General features: G+C 49.9%; 1 protein-coding gene across 4 annotated transcripts in view; it reads left to right on the top strand.

The window, feature by feature from the left end:
* TOP3A (DNA topoisomerase III alpha) overlaps positions 1-17,029 on the top strand; it is a 39,896-nt gene extending 22,867 nt beyond the window's left edge. Inside the window, exons 14-20 of one of the 4 annotated variants that reach the window (XR_012425336.1) lie at positions 652-853; positions 5,164-5,277; positions 5,375-5,540; positions 7,789-7,932; positions 9,955-10,077; positions 12,954-13,636; positions 16,269-17,029. Coding sequence is in view for 1 of the 4 variants with exons in the window: in XM_005583073.4 (XP_005583130.3) it covers positions 5,164-5,277; positions 5,375-5,540; positions 7,789-7,932; positions 9,955-10,077; positions 12,954-13,636; positions 16,269-16,447 (1,409 nt within the window). In the remaining 3 variants the exon portion in view is untranslated. Of the gene's footprint in view, positions 1-651; positions 854-4,165; positions 5,278-5,374; positions 5,541-7,788; positions 7,933-9,954; positions 10,078-12,953; positions 13,637-16,268 lie in introns of all 4 variants that reach the window. The other 3 variants (XR_012425337.1, XM_005583073.4, XR_012425335.1) reach the window with 3 other exon arrangements.
* The last annotated feature ends 1,633 nt before the right edge of the window (positions 17,030-18,662 follow it).

Below are 18,662 nucleotides of genomic sequence, written 5' to 3'. Positions count from 1 at the left end.
AGGTTTCCTCTAGTCTTCAAACCATTGTCTAATGCAGCTGCTGTATCTTTATCCCCATTTTATGGTTGAAATAAGGCTCAGAGAGGTTAAGAACTTACCTAAGTTCACAAAGTGTGTGTTATTAAAACCTGGTCTGAATACCTCCACAGTCAGTGCTCTTAAACCATGCACTGTGCTGTGCACGTAGTAAGAGACTTTTCCCATGGCTTTGAGGGCCCAACTGGGAGCACCCATTGGCCACATGAGGATTTGTTCTTTTGAATAAGAACAGCATGTAAGGAACCAACAATTAAAACTTAGGACAGTCATCATAAAATCTGTTTTCATTTTGAAGTGTCAGATCTGGCTTCTCCTTCCCATGTGGAGTACTGGGTGAGGGTGGCAGCTGTCTCTACAGGCCTGCACCCACACTGCTCAGTCAGGCTGCTCACGCTGGCCTCATGTATGTGCCAGGACCCTGCTGTTAGCTATGGGTGACTGGATTCTTAGCCTTTTGTTAAAGCATTTCCCATAATTGCTTAGGAATCAGAAACTAGGTTTTAATAAAACACTGGGCCAGAATTGTGTTATTCCCAATAAGTCCCATGGCTCAAGCTTTGCAGATAGGTCCTTGTAACTAATCTGCTGTCCCCTCCATTCGTTTTTCTCAAGGCTCTCAAGGGCTTTCTCTGGCAAGCCTAGTCCAGGAATACCAGCAGCACAGTGGAGGGGAAGCAGAGCTCTCTGGGCATGTGTTACATAAGCAGCTGCCTCACCCACAAAGGGAGTTTCTTAGGCCTGTGACTTAGGAAGCGGTGCTCCAGCGTGGAGTCCTTGACCATCACTAGGACATCCAGAAACCCTGCAGGCTTAGGTAAAATTAGTAGACGTTCACCCATCATGATTTATTTGATAAAAATGTATGAGGGCTGGATGCGGTGGCTCACACCTGTAATCCCAGCATTTTGGGAGGCCAAGATGGGTGAATCACTTGAGCCCAGGAGTTCAAGACCAGCTTGGGCAACACGGTAAAACCCCATCTTGCTGGGCGTGGTGGCTTACGCCTGTAATCCCAACACTTTGGGAGGCTGAAGTGGCTGGATCACCTGAGGAAGGGAGTTTAAGACCACCAGCCTGACCGACATAGTGAAACTCTTGTCTCTACTAAAAATACAAAAATTAGCCAGGCATGGTGGTGGACACCTGTAATCCAAGCTACTTGGGAGGCTGAGACAGGAGAATCGCATGAACTCGGGAGTTGGAGGATGCAGTGAGCCAAGATCGCACCACTGCACTCCAGCCTGGGTGACAGAGTGAGACTCCATCTCAAAAAAATAAACCATCTTGGCTGGGCACGATGGCTCAAGCCTGTAATCCCAGCACTTTGGGAGGCCGAGACAGGCGGATCTGAGGTCAGGAGATTGAGACCATCCTGGCTAACACGGTGAAACCCCGTCTCTACTAAAAAATACAGAAAACTAGCCAGGTGAAGTGGCGGGCGCCTGTAGTCCCAGCTACTCGGGAGGCTGAGGCAGGAGAATGGTGTAAACCCGGGAGGCGGAGCTTGCAGTGAGCTGAGATCACGCCACTGCACTCTAGCCTGGAGGACAGAGTGAGACTCCGTCTCAAAAATAAAAAAAATAGGCTGGGCGCGATGGCTCAAGCCTGTAATCCCAGCACTTTGGGAGGCCGAGACGGGCGGATCACAAGGTCAGGAGATCGAGACCATCCTGGCTAACACGGTGAAACCCCGTCTCTACTAAAAAATACAAAAACTAGCCGGGCGAGGTGGCAGACGCCTGTAGTCCCAGCTACTCGGGAGGCTGAGGCAGGAGAATGGCGTGAACCCGGGAGGCGGGGCTTGCAGTGAGCTGAGATCCGGCCACTGCACTCCAGTCTGGGCGACACAGGGAGACTCTGTCTCAACAAAAAATAAAAATAAAAAATAAAAATAAAAATAAAAAAATAAAAAAAATAAACCATCTCTACAAAAAATTAAGTGCATGCCTCTAGGTAGGGAGGCTGAGGTGGGAGGATCACTTGAGCCCGGGAGGCAGAGAGTGAGGTACACTGAGATTGAGCCACTGCACTCCAGCCTGGGCAACAGAGCGAGACCCTGTCTCAAAAAAAAAAAAAAAAACAAAACATGAGGCCCACAATAGTGAGAGCTTGGACTAAGCACCAGAGACACAAAGAAGAATAAGACCTCATTTTTTAACTTCTCAGTCTAACAGAAGAACCAAACCAACACATTGAATACAATGTAATGGGTTCTGCAGGGAGTAGGCAGGGAAGCAAATGTCATGGGTAGGCTGGCGTTTGAGCTGGACCAAAACTTCATAGTAAGACTGCTGGATCAACGAAGGGCAGCCCAGTGCAGGGCAGGCCTGAGGAAGGCACAGGAGCAGGAAAGCAAAAGCCTGCTGTAGCTGGATTGGGGGTGGTGGCCATAGAAGGTGTCTGGAAAGATGATCTAAGCCTGACTTTACAGGGCCTTGGCTTGCCCAGTTGAAGGGCTTAGATGGTGATACGTGGTCAGCAGGGAGTCTTCTAGGATTTCTAAGTAAAGGAACCACAGAGAGGTACACTTAACAAAAAAAAACACAAAATAATATTTTTAAAAGATTATTAACAGACTGGGCGTTGTGTCTCACACCTATAATCCCAGCACTTTGGGAGGCCAAGGCAGGGGGTCAGGAGTTCAAGACTTGAGGTCAGGAGTTCAAGAGCAGCCTGGACAATGTGGTGAAACCCCATCTCTACTAAAAATACAAAAAATTGATGGGTATGATAACTGACGCCTATAATCCTAGCTACCCAGGAGGCTGAGGCAGGAGAATTGCTTGAACCTGTGAGGCGGAGGTTGCAGTGTGCCGAGTTTACACCACTGCACTTCAGCCTTGGTGACAGAGACTCTGTCACACACACACAAAAGATTATTAACAGTCTTATTTAGATACCGTACAGTTCATCTCTTTCAAATGTATAATTTACATTTTTTAGCATATTTACAAAGTTGTGCAGCTATCACCATAGTCAGGTTTTTGGGGTTTTTTTGTTTGTTTGTTTGTTTGTGATGGAGTTTTACTCTTATTGCTCCAGCTGGAGTGCAGTGGTGCAGTCTCGGCTCACTGCAACTTCTGCCACCCGGGTTCAAGCGATTCTCCTGCCTCAGCCTCCCCAGTAGCTAGGATTACAGGCACGCACCACCACACCCAGCTAATTTTTGTTATTTTTAGTAGAGACAGGGTTTCACTATGTTGGCCAGGTTTGCCTACTTTAGTTATTTCCTATAAAGAGCCAGGCACAGTGGCTCACACCTGTAATCCAGCACTTTGGGAGGCCAACGTGGCAGATCACTGGAAGTCAGGAGTTCGAGACCAGCTTCGCCAACATGGTGAAACACTGTCTCTACTAAAAATGAAAAAATTAGCTGGGTTTGGTGGCAGGTGCCTGTAATCCCAACTACTCGGGAGGCTGAGGCAAGATAATCGCTTGAACCCGGAAGATGGAGGTTGCAGTTGATGGACACTTGAGTTGTTTCTAGTCTTTGGCTATTATAAATAATCTTGCTGTGAACAGTTTTGTACAAGGTTTTGTGTGGACGTGTGTTTTCATTTCTCTTGGGTAGACTTAGGAGTGGGATTGCTGGTTTTTTTTTTTTTTTTGAGACGGAGTCTCGCTGTGTCGCCCAGGCTGGGGTGCAGTGGCGCGATCTCGGCTCACTGCAAGCTCCGCCTCCCGGGTTCACGCCATTCTCCTGCCTCAGCCTCCTGAGTAGCTGGGACTACAGGTGCCCGCCACCATGCCCAGCTAGTTTTTTATATTTTTAGTAGAGACGGGGTTTCACCATGTTAGCCAGGGATGGTCTCGATCTCCTGACCTCGTGATCCACCCGCCTCGGCCTCCCAAAGTGCTGGGATTACAGGCTTGAGCCACCGCGCCCGGCCACGGGATTGCTGGTTTACATGGTAACTCTACATTTAACATTTTTAGGAACCAGTACACTTTTTTTTTTTTTTTTTCTGAAGTGGCTGTACCATTTTTTGTTTCCACCAGCAAGGCACTAGTATTCCGGTTCATCCACATCCTTACTTAGTATTATCTCTCTTTTTGATTTTGCCGGTAGGTGTGAACTGCTATTTCATTGTTTTGTTTTTTTGGTGTATGTTTTTGTTTTTTTTAGAGGCGGAGTCTCACTCTCGCCCAGGCTGGAGTACTGTGGCACAATCTCGGCTCACTGCAAGCTCCACCTCCTGGGTTCACACCATTCTCCTGCCTCAGCCTCCGGAGTAGCTGGGACTACAGGCGCCCGCCACCACGCCAGGCTAATTTTTTTTTGTTGTTTTTTTTTTGTATTTTTAGTAGAGATGGGGTTTCACCATGTTAGCCAAGATGGTCTTGATCTCCTGACCTTGTGATCTGCCCACCTCAGCCTCCCACAGTGCTGGGATTATAGGCATGAGCCACTGTACCCACACCCGGCCCTTTTTTTTTTTTTTTTTAAGACGGAGTCTCACTCTGTCACCCAGGCTGGAGTACAGTGGCGCAATCTTGGCTCATTGCAGCCTCTGCCTCCTGGGTTCAAGTGATTCTCCTGCCTCAGCCTCCTGAGCAGCTGGGACTACAGGCGCATGCCGCCACACCCAGCTAATTTTTGTATTTTTGATAGAGATGGGGTTTCACCATGTTGGCCAGGCTGGTCTCGAACTCCTGACGTCAGGTGATCTGCCCACTTTGGCCTCCCAAAGTGCTGCAATTACAGGCATGAGCCACTGTTCCCAGCCTTCACTGCAGTTTTAATTTGCATTTTCTTCATGGCAGAGCTACATTTTGAAAGATCCCTTTAGCCACAGCTTAAAGAATAGTTAGGGTAGAGGAAGAGACTAGAAATAGGGACACAAGCTGCAACTGTGGCTTGGACATACGGGGAGGAGAATTTTTAAAAGGAGCTTTGAAGCTGGAATTGACAGCTTTCCTGAGTAATGGGATGTGAGGGAGCAAGAGAGTTGAGGTTGCCATTGCGATTTCTTGAATGAGCTATATGGGAATGAAGTGAAGGCATCTTACCTATATAGGCTGTCCAGGCAAAGGAGGGGTTCCGGAGTGAGCAAGGTGCCCATGCGCCACCCGGGTGGAGCTATTGTCAGTATTACCTCAGAGTAACCAGCAAATGGCTTCCAGGTACGGATGCCACTCATGCGGAGCACATCGAGACCATCAAAGCCCGGATGTACGTGGGACTCACCCCAGACAAGCGGTTCCTCCCTGGGCACCTGGGCATGGGACTTGTGGAAGGTAAGGGAGGACAGAGCTTGCAGTGGGTAGTGGGTGGTGTCGCCCAAGTCCCTGAGGGTCTCAGGTGGGCCCTCACTGAGCTTGACTTTCCCTGCAGGTTATGATTCCATGGGCTATGAAATGTCTAAGCCTGACCTCCGGGCTGAGCTGGAAGCTGATCTGAAGCTGATCTGTGATGGCAAGAAGGACAAATTTGTGGTTCTAAGGCAGCAAGTGCAGAAATACAAGCAGGTTTTCATCGAAGCGGTGGCTAAAGCAAAGAAGTGAGTCCTTAAAAGAAATAGAGATGGGGTCTTACTATGTTGCCCAGGCTGGTCTTGAACTCCTGGCCTCAAGAGATCTTCCCACCTCAGCCTCCCAAAGTGCAGGGATTACAGGCGTGAGCCACTGCATCTGGGCCAGTCAGAGTTCTTAACCCTGCCAGATTCATCCTCACCACTGGCCTCCTGGCCTAGGGGTTTTCCACATACCCCTTTCTTTGGACTTTCTTCTCCGGTTCCTTTACAGCTCTCCATAGAGCTTTGTCATTATACAAACAGTAATCGGAACTGTCTCCTCCAGTTATTCTGAACTATTAGCTTTATAAATACCATTCTCTTGATTTTAATTATCTTTTTTTTTTTTTCTGCTTTCATTACATGACAAATTAATTATGTTGAGTTAGGCAACAAAGTCTTTTAAATCAGTAAACCCAAGTGCTGGAGTGTGATCCATTTATTTTCTGGAGCATTTAGAGGTGGATATTTAGCAAGCAGCATGTATGTATTTTGTTAGAAATGATGTGTTTTCTACCTGTGATGCTATGATTTATAATAAGATATATATATTTGGACTTCATTTTCTGATACTCTTGGAATTTTTTAAGTGCTGTGTCTGTTGTATACGAATGAGATGACTAGTGGCTGAGGGCTCCTGGGTAGCCTCGGGATCGGTCTGGTTGTCAGGGAACCAACCCTGTGATTAGAAGGTTGGTACTTTGAGTCCCACCCCTACCTCAGGAAGAGCAGAGGGGCTGGAAGTTGAGTTGATCACACATGGCCAGTGATTTGTCAATCATGCCTAAGTAATAAATCCTCCATAAAATCCCCAAACAAGGGCCGGGCACGTTGGTTCATGCCTGTAATCCCAGCACTTTGGGAGGCTGAGGCGGGCAGATCACGAGGTCAGGAGTTCAAGACCAGCCTGGCCAACATAATGAAACCCCGTCTCTGCTAAAAAAAAAAAAAAAAATTAGCCGGGCATGGTGGTGCATACCTTGTAGTCCCAGCTACTCTTGAGGCTGAGGCAGGAGAATTGCTTGAACCTGGAAGGTGGAGGTTGCAGTGAGCCGAGATTACACCAGTGCAGCCCAGCTTGGGCAACAGAGTGAGACTTAAAAAAAAAAAAAAAAAAAAAAAAACACCCAAACAGTTGGGTTTGGGGCACATCCAAATAGCTGAACAGGTAAAGATTCCTGGAAGGTGCGTGTTTGGGAGAGGGCATGGAAGCTACTCCTTCCCCACATCCCTTGCTCTGTGAGCCACTCTGTTGAGTTATTCAAACCAAGGAGGGGGTCTGAGGAACCCCAGGTTACAACCAGTCATTCAGAAGCACAAGTCACACCCTGGGATTTGTGACTGACATCTGAGGGGATTGGGGGAGCAGTCTTCTGGGACTGAGCCCTTAACTGTCAGATGGATCTCCAGGTGCATAGTGTCAGAATTGAATTGAATTAGAGGATGTCCAACTGGTGTCTGGCGGGAGAGTTGCTTGGTGTGTGGGGAAAACGCCCACACATCTGGTGTCTGATGCGTGTTGTGAGACTGTAATAGAAAGTAACAGTTTGTTATTTCCTGTTCTTCAGACTACCGCATGCTAGTTGTGAAAAGGCAGGCATGAGCTAGTTTAAACTTAATGCAGACAGACACTCCTGGTCTGTACATGGACCCTGTGCAGTTTTACTTTTTTGTTTGTTTGTTTGTTTGTTTTTATTTGAGACGGAGTTTCGCTCTTGTTGCCCAGGCTGGGGTGCAATGGTGTGATCTCGGCTCACCGCAACCTCTGCCTCCTGGGTTCAAGCAATTCTGCCTCAGCCTCCTGAGTAGCTTGGATTACAGGCATGCACTACCACACCTGGCTGATTTGGTATTTTTAGTAGAGATAAGGTTTCACCATGTTGGTCAGGCTGGTCTTGAACTCCCAACCTCAGGTGATCCACCCGCCTCAGCCTCCCAGAGTGCTGGGATTACAGGCGTGAGCCACCACGTCCGGCCCAGTTTTACTTTTTAATGTGGGCTGGTGACAAGCAGAAGCATCTGCCTGTATCTGGACTCTCCTCCCAGGAGTTGGTTTGGCACCAGGGCCCATGGTGAGCTTAGTCTTCTCTGTTTGCCATCTGTTCTCTGCAGGAGGCCTGCGGCTCACTGACTAGCTGGTTCCCAAGGTCACGCCTGTTGTGTGCACATAAGAGTGTTGTAGGTGCCTTTGCAGCGATTGCCGGCTGATGGGTGTCTGTCTTTGCCTTTTCTTCAGATTGGATGAGGCCTTGGCCCAGTACTTTGGGAATGGGACAGAGTTGGCCCAGCAAGAAGAGATCTACCCAGCCATGCCAGAGCCCATCAGGAAGTGCCCACAGTGCAACAAGGACATGGTCCTCAAGACCAAGAAGAACGGCGGGTCAGTACGTCGCCTTCTGCCCCCACCTCTGCTCCCCAGCACCTGCAGTGTCAGCCACAGCTCGAAAGGCCCTGCCATTTCACTCCATGGAATCTTTCAAGGCAGGCCTGTGGTTGCCAACCTGCAGGCAAGGTGTTGACCTAGAAGCATAGCAGGATGGGATCAGGCCTTTGAGGTGTAAAGCACTATGGCAATTCAGAGCAGGTGGACAACGGAGTGATAGTGGGGTTTTTTGGTCCCCTGCGGGTAGGACATCGTATACCCAATGTGTAACACATGGAAGAGCATGAGCTTCAGATCTAGGTAGGTCTGGGTTCAAATGCCACTTCTGCCGCATATAAGCGGTGTGGCCTGAAGCAAGTTACTTACCTGCTCTGAGCCCCAATTTCTTTTGTAAAACAAGGTCAGTACTCACAAGACTGTGTTAAGGGTGAGGATTTGGTGAAAACGGTCAGGACTATATATATAGCACATTGCCTGATGTGTTGTAGATACTCAGCAGATACTACTTTTCTTCTCTCCTAGTTTTAGTTCTGAATGGGGCCTGAAAATCTACTTTAAATATAGTAGATCCAAGTGGGCAATTTAGCCTCACATCAGGTTGTTCAAGCCAGTGACTGGCCACTGGATGAAGTTCTCAGGGAAAGACGTGCTGGAGGGGTGGCGGCCATCATCAGGTGCCATCCCTCACTGGCATGATGCAGGGTGGTGCTCTGTAAGCATTACCTCATCCCATTCTCATAACTACCCTGCAAGGCAGGGATTTTTATGCAGCTTAGAGGGCTGAGGTGCTTGCTTGGAGTCAAGCAGCCGTGGTGGGCAGCAAAGGCAGAGTTTGAAACCAGGTTTACACCGCCTTTCTCCCTCCTGCCTGACCCACCTGGGGCTGCTGCGGTCCTTGCTGCTGAATAAGAAAGGAGGTTTCTTGACTCCTCACCTCCAGCCATCATTAACCTGGCTGGCCCAAGTGAAGAGAAGGCCACCCACGCTCTCAGAAACACGAGGTCTAAGGGCCAGACCTGGAAGCAGGTGTCAGGGCTCACGTCACTCACAGACAGAAGCCAGTGCCACTCTAGGCTTAGCCCAATGACTGAATGGGCCTATATTTCAGCACTTAATAAATGACATTGATGGGTTTTCCTTACCATCGGTAGGTTATTGGATTAGTACTCATTGGAATATAAGGACAGAGAATAACTACTTTTGTTTTAGCTGTGAATTCTCCACTTCTCTGGATTGGAGAATTATTATTCTTTTGTTCTTCTGTTGTTATTTTGTAATGCTTCTCTGAGTTCCTCCAGAAGGTCAGGAGATTGTCTTGTGGGATTTGCCACTCCAGGGTTTATCTGATAATTTCCATTTCTGAGACTGTAAATTTCTTATTTAAATGATTGGAGTTCAGGGCTTTTTTTTCTTCATAGTGTACCCAGGCACACTCATGAGGAATTTGTAAATCACATGCATATTGGCTAGTCAAACCCTAATGTTTCATGACTGCAAGGTGTTGAAAAACATTGGCCAGGAGAGACAGGGATGGGATGGATTGGGTAGTGGGTGGGGTGTAGATGTTGCGGGTGAGGCTCTGTCACACACAGATGGGTTTCCATTTCTGGCTCCCGTCTCCACACGCATGCATGTCTCTGGGCAGGTTTCCAGCCCACATCAAGCCACCGTTTACTCACATGCAAACTGAGGGGCTCCCTGACACTGCCCAGACTTGGCACGAGGCAGAAAGGCAAGAATGTGTGAGTGCACAGCACAGAGCCCCTGGCGTCACCTTGGTTGGTTGTCAGTTTTCTAAATAAAAAGCAGGGTCAGCAATAGCTGCTTTGTGCTTTTGGGATGTGAGAAGGCTCATTTTCCCCAATCAATTCAATATGAGTGCTTGTGTATCCAGTTAAGTGTCATCCAGAAAAGGGAATGTTGTCCTCGGTCAGCTGAGAAAAGGCTGCCTCAGCTGATGGCCAACAGCTGAGAGCGTCCCCTGCACTCCTACCATCTGACATGGCACCTTGTCCCCAGGTTCTACCTCAGCTGCATGGGTTTCCCGGAGTGTCGCTCAGCCATGTGGCTTCCTGACTCGGTGCTGGAGGCCAGCAGGGACAGCAGCGTGTGTCCAGTTTGTCAGCCACATCCTGTGTACAGGTGAGCTGGGCACTTGAGTCAGGCGCCGCCTCTGGAGTGTGTACACCACGGCGCCCATCTTTCCCTTGCTCCTGTCAGAACCCAGAGAGGAGTGTCGGGGATTCCACTCAGGCCCTGCAGGGGTGTAGCTGTGTTCTGCAGCAGCCAGGTAGGCAGGCCTGATCCGGTTCTGTTGTGTTCTACGCTGTCACTGCTTTGGCAGGTATGACCCTGTTTGGAGTAGGCCATGGGCAAAGAACCATGAAGGCCTGTTTCCCTGCCCTCTCCATATAGATCATTGTTACAGAAGGCTTAGGAAATTATTTGCATATTAAATACAACATCCAAGCTTAGGCTACATAGCAAGACCCCATCTCTAAAAAGAAAAAAAATTTTTTTTTTTTTTTTTAAGACAGAGTCTCACTGGGTTGCCCAGGCTGGAGTGCAGTGGTGCAATCTTGGCTCACTGCAACCTCCGCCTTCTGGGTTCAAGCAATTCTCCTGCCTCAGCGTCCTGAGTAGCTGGGATTATAGGCATGTACCACTATTCCTGGCTACTTTTTGTATTTTTAGTAGAGACAGGGTTTCATTGTGTTGGCCAGGCTGGTCTCGAACTCCTGGCCTCAAGTGATCCACTCACCTCGGCCTCCCAAAATGCTGGGATTATAGGTATAAGCCACTGTGCCTGGCCAAAAAATTTTTTAAATTAGCCAGATGTGGTGACATATGCCTATAGGCCCAGCTGCTCAGGAGGCTGAGGCAGGAGGATCGCTTGATCCCAGAGGTCTAGGCTGTGGTGAGCCATGATTTCACCACTGCTCTCCAACCTGGATGACAGAGCCAGATCTGTCTCTAGAAATAAATGAATAGCCTGAGCGCAGTGGCTCAGGCCTGTAATCCCAGCACTTTGGGAGGCCAAGACGGGCAGATCACGAGGTCAGGAGATCGAGACCATCCTGGCTAATATGGTGAAACCCCGTCTCTACTAAAAATACAAAAAGCCAGGCGTGGTGGCGGTCGCCTGTAGTCTCAGCTACTCAGGAGGCTGAGGCAGGAGAATGGCATGGACCTGGGAGGCGGAGCTTACAGTGAGCCCAGATCGTGCCACTGCACTCCAGCCTAGGTGACAGAGCGAGACTCCGTCTCCAAAAAAAAAGAAAGAAATGAATAAATAAATTACTTAAGTTCCTCTAGAAAGTGCACAGCCCTAGAACAAGACAGTAGTTCTCAAACCTCTTGGTCACCAGTCCCCTAACACTCTGAAAGATCATTGAGGAGCCCAGAGAGCTTTTATTGTTGGCGGTTGATCAGTATGTACCATATGTGAAATTAAAGTGGAAACATCTTTCAAAATATTCAGTAATTTGGCCAGGCACAGTAGCTCACGCCTGTAATCCCAGCACTTTGGGAGGCTGAGGCGGGCGGATCACAAGGTCAAGAGATCAAGACCATCCTGGCCAGCATGGTGAAATCCTGTCTCTACTAAAAGTAGAAAAAATTAGCTGGGCGTGGTGGCATGCGCCTGTAGTCCCAGCTACTTGGGAGGCTGAGGCAGGAGAATCGCTTGAACCCGGGAAGTGAGGGTTGCAGTGAGCCGAGATCATGCCACTGCACTCCAGCTTGGGCAACAGAGTGAGACTGTCTCAAAAAAAAAAAAAAAATTAATGATTTATTTCTAGCAAATGCATTGCATACTACCGTAAATACTGTGTTTTTTAGGGTAATAAAATACTTATTTTCCAAAGCAAAATAACAATGACATGAATGACATTGTTTTACATTTTGCAATTTGTATGTCTGGCTTAATAGAAGAGAGCTAGATTCCCCTATCTGCTTCTGCAGTCAGTCTGCTGAGTCATTGCATGTGCTGGCACCTCTGGGAGACTCCATTTTATACACATGGAAGAATAAGAGCAAAATAGACATAACGTCTTAGAATTTCTTTTTCTTTTTTTTTTTTTTTGAGACAGAGTCTTGCTGTGTCGCCAGGCTGGAGTGCAGTGGCGCAATCTCGGCTCACTGCAACCTCTGACTCCCAGGTTCCAGAGGTTCTCCTGCCTCAGCCTCCTGAGTAGCTGGGACTACAGGCACGTGCCACCACGCCCAGCTAATTATTGTATTTTTAGTAGAGATGGGGTTTCACCATATTGGTCAGGATGGTCTCAATCTCTTGACCTCGTGATCCACCTGCCTCGGCCTCCCAAAGTGCTGGGATTATAGGCATGAGCCACCATGCCCGGCCTTAGAATTATTATAAAAATCTTTGTGTGGGTGACAGAGTCTTCACTGTGTCACCCAGGCTGGAGTGTCGTGGCACAATTTCAGCTCACTGCAACCTCCACTGCCCAGGTTGAAGCGATCCTCCTGTCTCAGCCTCTCAAGTAGCTGGGACTACAGACACATGCCAGCATGCCCAGCTAATTTTTTTAGTATTTTTAGTAGAGACAGGGTTTCACCATGGTGGTCAGGCTGGTCTCGAACTCCTGACCTCAAATGATCCACCCGCCTCTGCCTCCCAAAGTGCTGGGATTACAGGCATGAGCCACCACGCCCGGCCTATAAAATAGTTTTGCATTCTCCTTGGAAGGGCTTAGGCACCCTGGAACCACACTTGGAGAACTGCTGATATAGAGACATGGAACTTCTCAGAGGTGTTTTTATTTTAGTGAATTACTGGGATCTTAGATGTCATCTGCACTGCTTCCCACTGTCCACTCCTGTGATGACTGGCAAGGGCTTGTAGTGGGCTGACAGAGGGCCTCACAGGGGACTTGCGTGGGCTTCCTGATGCATAAGGAATGGTGGAGAGAGGCCTAGGGCTAAAGCAGCCCTCAGTGGACTAAGGAGAAGCTGGCACCTGGTTGTTAATGTTTTTTCCCATCTTCTGGCCTCACTAGGTTGAAGTTAAAGTTTAAGCGCGGTAGCCTTCCCCCGACCATGCCTCTGGAGTTTGTTTGCTGCATCGGTGGATGCGACGAGACCCTGAGGGAGATCCTGGACCTGAGATTTTCACGGGGCCCCCCCAGGGCTATCCAGCCCTCTGGTCACCTGCAGGCTAGCCAGTCTCTGAACAGGATGGACAATAGCCAGCACCCCCAGCCTGCTGACAGCAGACAGACTGGGCCCTCAAAGGCTCTGGCCCAGACCCTCCCACCACCCACGGCTGCTGGTGAAAGCAATTCTGTGACCTGCAACTGTGGCCAGGAGGCTGTGCTGCTTACTGTCCGTAAGGAGGGCCCCAACCAGGGCCGGCAATTCTTTAAGTGTAACGGGGGTAGCTGCAACTTCTTCCTGTGGGCAGACAGCCCCAATCAGGGAGCAGGAGGGCCTCCCGCCTCGGCATATAGACCCCTAGGCGGCTCCCTGGGACGCCCACCAGGCCCAGGGATCCACCTGGGTGGGTTTGGCAATCCTGGTGATGGCAGTGGTACTGGTACATCCTGCCTGTGCAGCCAGCCCGCCGTCACACGGACTGTACAGAAGGATGGGCCCAACAAGGGGCGCCAGTTCCACACGTGTGCCAAGCCGAGAGAGCAGCAGTGTGGCTTCTTCCAGTGGGTCGATGAGAACACCGCTCCAGGTGAGGCAGGGAGGGGCATGGGAATCCCTGCCTTGGGTTTTCAGGTATCTACCTCAGAGAAGACTGGGGACAGCAGAAAGAAGGCAAGGCAGGGTCATGGTGGGATTGGGAAGGGCACCTGGGCTGCCTTGCACCTCTGTTTCCTCACTTGATCACTTTCAGCAAGGTGATGATTGTACAGTCCTCATTCTAGATTAAAGGGTAGCTACCAGTAATGGTGTCATTTGCCCTATGCCTGGCACTGTGCTAAGTATACTTCCTATGCATCTTCCATCCTCATCGGGTAAGCATTATGATCACAATTTTACTTACAAGTGAGAAAGGTGAGACCCAGACACATGAAGTGGGCGTTGCTCAGGGTCCCATAGCAACAGACACCAGAATGAGGACATAGGCCTTCCCAAATGGCCTTGTGCCCTTGCAGCTGTTGTGACCCTTGGCAGACCATAAGCATCAGCCTCATTTCTTTTTTTTTTTTTGAGACTGAGTTTTGCTCTTGTTGCCCAGGCTGGAGTGCAGTGGTGCGATCTTGGCTCACTGCAACTTCCACCTCCCGGGTTCAAGTGATTCTCCTGCCTCAGCCTCCCACGTAGCTGGGATTACAGGCATGCACCACCACGCACAGCTAATTTTGTATTTTTAGTAGAGACATGGGTTTCACCATGTTGGTCAGGCTGGTCTCGAACTCCTGACCTCAGGTTATCTGCCTGCCTTGGCCTCCCAAAGTGCTGGGATTACAGGCGTGAGCCACCATGCCCGGCCCAGCCTCATTTCTTCAGATAGACACCAACCCCAATGATATTTAGGAACCTGCCCAGGGTGACACAGCTTAGGCCAATGTCCGGGAACTGGGTGTCATGAGAAGTGGCACCTAGACATTGCATCAAGTTGAGTGGTGTAGGTGGAGGCATTTTGAATGGTTCCTCCTGCTCCAGTGCACAGCAGAGCTTAATTAAGTAGCTGAGAATGACCCAAAGGCCTAGTGGGAGCTTTGGAGTTGGGTGAATCTGGTTCCAAAGCTCAGCAGTATAACCTTGAACAAATGACTTAGCCTCTCTGCCTCAAGTTTGCTCAACAAGATGGCCCCTGCCTACATTCATAGGATTCCTGTTTTAGAAAGGAGTTTAGTCTCAGACTATGATTCTTATACATGTGTCACCAGCCCGGCATGCACAGGAAGAACCCAGAGGCTTGGTAAAAACTGTGGGACTTGGAACTGGCTACTAGTGCCAGTGGGGCCCAGAGATGGCCATTGCAGTGAGAGGCCCACATTTGAAGTGAGATGCAGTCTGGCCTCTTGTCTCCCCACTTGGAAGGACATGGTATCTGACCCCCAGACTGGCTGGCTGACTGTCCTGGGTAAATGGGCAGCTGGTCTGGAAAGGCCCATTGAGGGACAGGAAGGGGTCGCAGGTTGCTGGTCACAGGCTGCTTGTCTTTCCCACCCCACCACACAGATCAGCTTGCTTGGGTTTCTGCCTCTGTAAAAAGCTCAGCACGAAGTGATGCCAGTGTCCACTCACCAAGTGAGTGTGGGATGATGTCTCCAGGAGCTTAGGATTCTTGAGGGAGAGGTGTCAGGTAACATAAGGCAGCAGGCATATCGCACCTCAATCTTACAGAGTTGGACACAGTGTGAAGGGAGGCTGGCTGGTGGGGTGTACGTGGCTGTGTAAAAGTTGATTCAGCCAGCCGGGTACGGTGGCTCACGCCAGTAATCTAAGCACTTTGGGAGGCCGAGGCAGGCAGATCATGAGGTCAGGAGATTGAGACCATCCTGGGTAACACGGCAAAACCCTGTCTCTATTAAAAATACAAAAAATTAGCCAGGCATGGTGGTGGGTCCCTGTAGCCCCAGCTACTCGGGAGTCTGAGGCAGGACAATGGCGTGACCCCAGGAGGCGGAGCTTACAGTGAGCCGAGATTGCGCCACTGCACTCTAGCCTGGGCGACAGAGCCAGACTCCGTCCCAAAAAAAAAAGTTGATTCATCCATATCATCTGCTGCTACATTTTTTATTTTTTTATTTTTTTTTGAGACAGGGTCTCGCTCTGTTGCCCAGGCTGGAGTGCAGTGGTGTGATCACAGCTCACTGCAGCCTCCCAGGCTCAGGCATCCTCCCACCTCAGCCTCCCAAGTAGCTGTGACCACAGGCATGCACCATACCTGGCTAATTTTTACTTTTTTTTTTTTTTTTTTTTTTTTTTTTTTTGAGACGGAGTCTCGCTCTGTCCCCAGGCTGGAGTACAGTGGCCGGATCTCAGCTCACTGCAAGCTCCGCCTCCCGGGTTCGCGCCATTCTCCTGCCTCAGCCTCCTGAGTAGCTGGGACTACAGGCGCCCGCCACCGTGCCCGGCTAGTGGTTTTTTTTTTGTATTTTTTGGTAGAGACGGAGTTTCACCATGTTAGCCAGGATGGTCTCGATCTCCTGACCTCGTGATCTGCCCATCTACATTTTTTTAGTCAGGGTTTCGCCATGTTGCCCAGGCTGATCTTGAACTCCTGGGCTCAAGCAATCCTCCTGCCTCGGCTTCCTAAAGTGCTGGGATTACAGGCATGAGCCACTGTGTTCAGGACTTGCCACTTCTGCATGTCAGTTCTAACCTCAGTCCTCCCCTGACTCTCCCCACAGGGACTTCTGGAGCCCCGTCCTGGACAGGAGACAGAGGAAGAATCCTGGGGTTGGAAGCCAGAAGCAAAAGGCCCCGGGCCAGTTCCTCAGACACGGGGTCCACAGCAAAGAAACCCCGGAAATGCAGCCTTTGCCACCAACCTGGACACACCCGTCCCTTTTGTCCTCAGAACAGATGAGCTCAGGGTAGGGTAGAGAGCGCCACTTTCTCAGACCTGTCTCCTTTGTGTTGGGAAATGAGTTAACCAGGACCAAGTGGCCATTTAGTGTCCTGGAAACTTGGAGGACAGTGTTGGCCTTTGGAGTCGGGCCTTTTTGTGTTAAGGGGCACAAGGTCCAGACCACTGTGGAGCAGGCCAGCTCTGTTGGACAGTGGCCCTCTTCCCAAGCCTCAGAAGTGACCATAGCCACTGCTGAAAAGTCACGCAGCTGCTCCCTCGGACCCCCCAAGGGTGGTTGCTGTTAGCAGAGGATTGGTGCAGTCCTAGCTGAAGCCCATTGTGTGCCAAAGGAAGAAGCTCCCAGGACTGCTTCCTTCACCTCCAGAAAGCCCCAGGTGAGCCGGCAGCACTCATGGGGCAGGCCATGTCCAAGCTGCCCAGGACTTCTCTCATAGATGTCCTGAGAAGGACGGTGTAATACAAGGAAGTGGCTGTGGTAACACTGATCCGGCAGAAGAAGCTTCATTCCCTCTTTAGTTAAGCCAGGACACCCAGAATTCATTGCCTTAATAAAGAACCCAGGCTGGGTGCAGTGGCTTACGCCTGTAATCTCAGCGCTTTGGGAGGCTGAGGTGGGTGGATTGCCTGAGCTCAGGAGTTGGAGACCAGCCTGGGCAACACGGTGAAGCCCTGTCTCTCCTAAAATACAAAAAATCAGCCAGGCGTGGCGGTATGTGCCTGTAGACCCGACTACTCAGGAGGCTGAGGCAGGAGAATTGCTTGAACCCAGGAGGCAGAGGTTACAGTTAGCCGATATTGTGTCACTGGACCCCAGCCTGGGTGACAGAGCGAGACGCAGTCTCAAAAAAAATTTAAAAATTAAAAAAAAAGAATCCAACCCCAACGGGGCGTGGAGGCTCACACCTAATCTAGCACTTGGGGAAGTCAAGGCTGGAGGATTGCTTGAGGTCGGGAGTTGAAGACCAGACTGGGCAACATAGTTAGACCTTCTCTCTATTATTAAAGATATAGCCAAGCACAGTTGTACATGCCTTTAGTCCCAGCTGCTCAGGAGGCTGAAGTGGGAGGATCCTTTGAACCCAAGAGTTTGAGGCTGCAGCAAGCCATGATCACACCACTGCACTCCAGCCTGGGTGACAGAGCAAGACCTTGTCTCTCAGACTTTTTGTTTTAAATAAATAATCCAACCTTTTTTTACTCTGACCTGTGAGAGTGCAGAGGGTCTGGGGAACATTTGCAGAAGCAACAGGTATCAGCCAGTGCTGGAAGGAGCTCACCCTGGAAGGTCTCACCAGCCTCTGTCCCTCATGTTTGTCCCTCGTGTCCCATGTGGACAGCCCTTCCTCCCTTTCCACATGGTAAGCACTGTGCCCAATTTCTTCCCACCCCACAGATGGTCCCTCAGAGCACAGATGTCCAATGAAAGGTTCAGATTCAGATCACTAACTTTCCATCTTCCACTTTTTCCAGTGGTGGCCATGTTCCCTATTTGCCTTCACAAAAACCTTATGAATAATACAAGCCATATGGACTCTGATTTACAGTTTAGAAGATGAGCAGGGGTGGGTGTGAGTTGCCCAGTCATGTTGCTAGTTGTTGAAGAAACTAGAATTGTTCTCAGGTCTTGTGCTCCTGGCCCCATAGACCAGTGGCTCTGTGTCCTGGTGGAGTATTGGGGAGGATTTTTTTTTTTTTTTTGAGACGGAGTCTCGCTCTGTCACCCAGGCTGGAGTGCAGTGGCCGGATCTCAGCTCACTGCAAGCTCCGCCTCCCGGGTTCACGCCATTCTCCGGCCTCAGCCTCCCGAGTAGCTGGGACTACAGGCGCCCGCCACCTCGCCCGGCTAGTTTTTTTTGTATTTCTTAATAGAGACGGGGTTTCACCGTGTTAGCCAGGATGGTCTCGATCTCCTGACCTAGTGATCCGCCCGTCTCGGCCTCCCAAAGTGCTGGGATTACAGGCTTGAGCCACCGCGCCCGGCCAGGGGAGGATTTTTATAAATGCAGATTCCTGAGATTGTTCCTGGAGCATCTCTGAGTGGGTGTGGGTTGTAGCCCTGCATGTGTGGTTTTGCCTCTCCCAGCCCCGGGGAACCACCAACCACTTTTTGTCTCTATGGATTTACCTACTCTGTATATTTTGTTTAAATGGAATCATACCAGGCTGGGCACAGTGGCTCACACCTGTAATCCTAGCACTTTGGGAGGCCAAA

This window comes from Macaca fascicularis, chromosome 16 (assembly GCF_037993035.2).
Source record: "Macaca fascicularis isolate 582-1 chromosome 16, T2T-MFA8v1.1".
NCBI classification, from domain to species: domain Eukaryota; kingdom Metazoa; phylum Chordata; class Mammalia; order Primates; family Cercopithecidae; genus Macaca; species Macaca fascicularis.
This window is presented reverse-complemented; position numbering and strand designations above follow the sequence as displayed.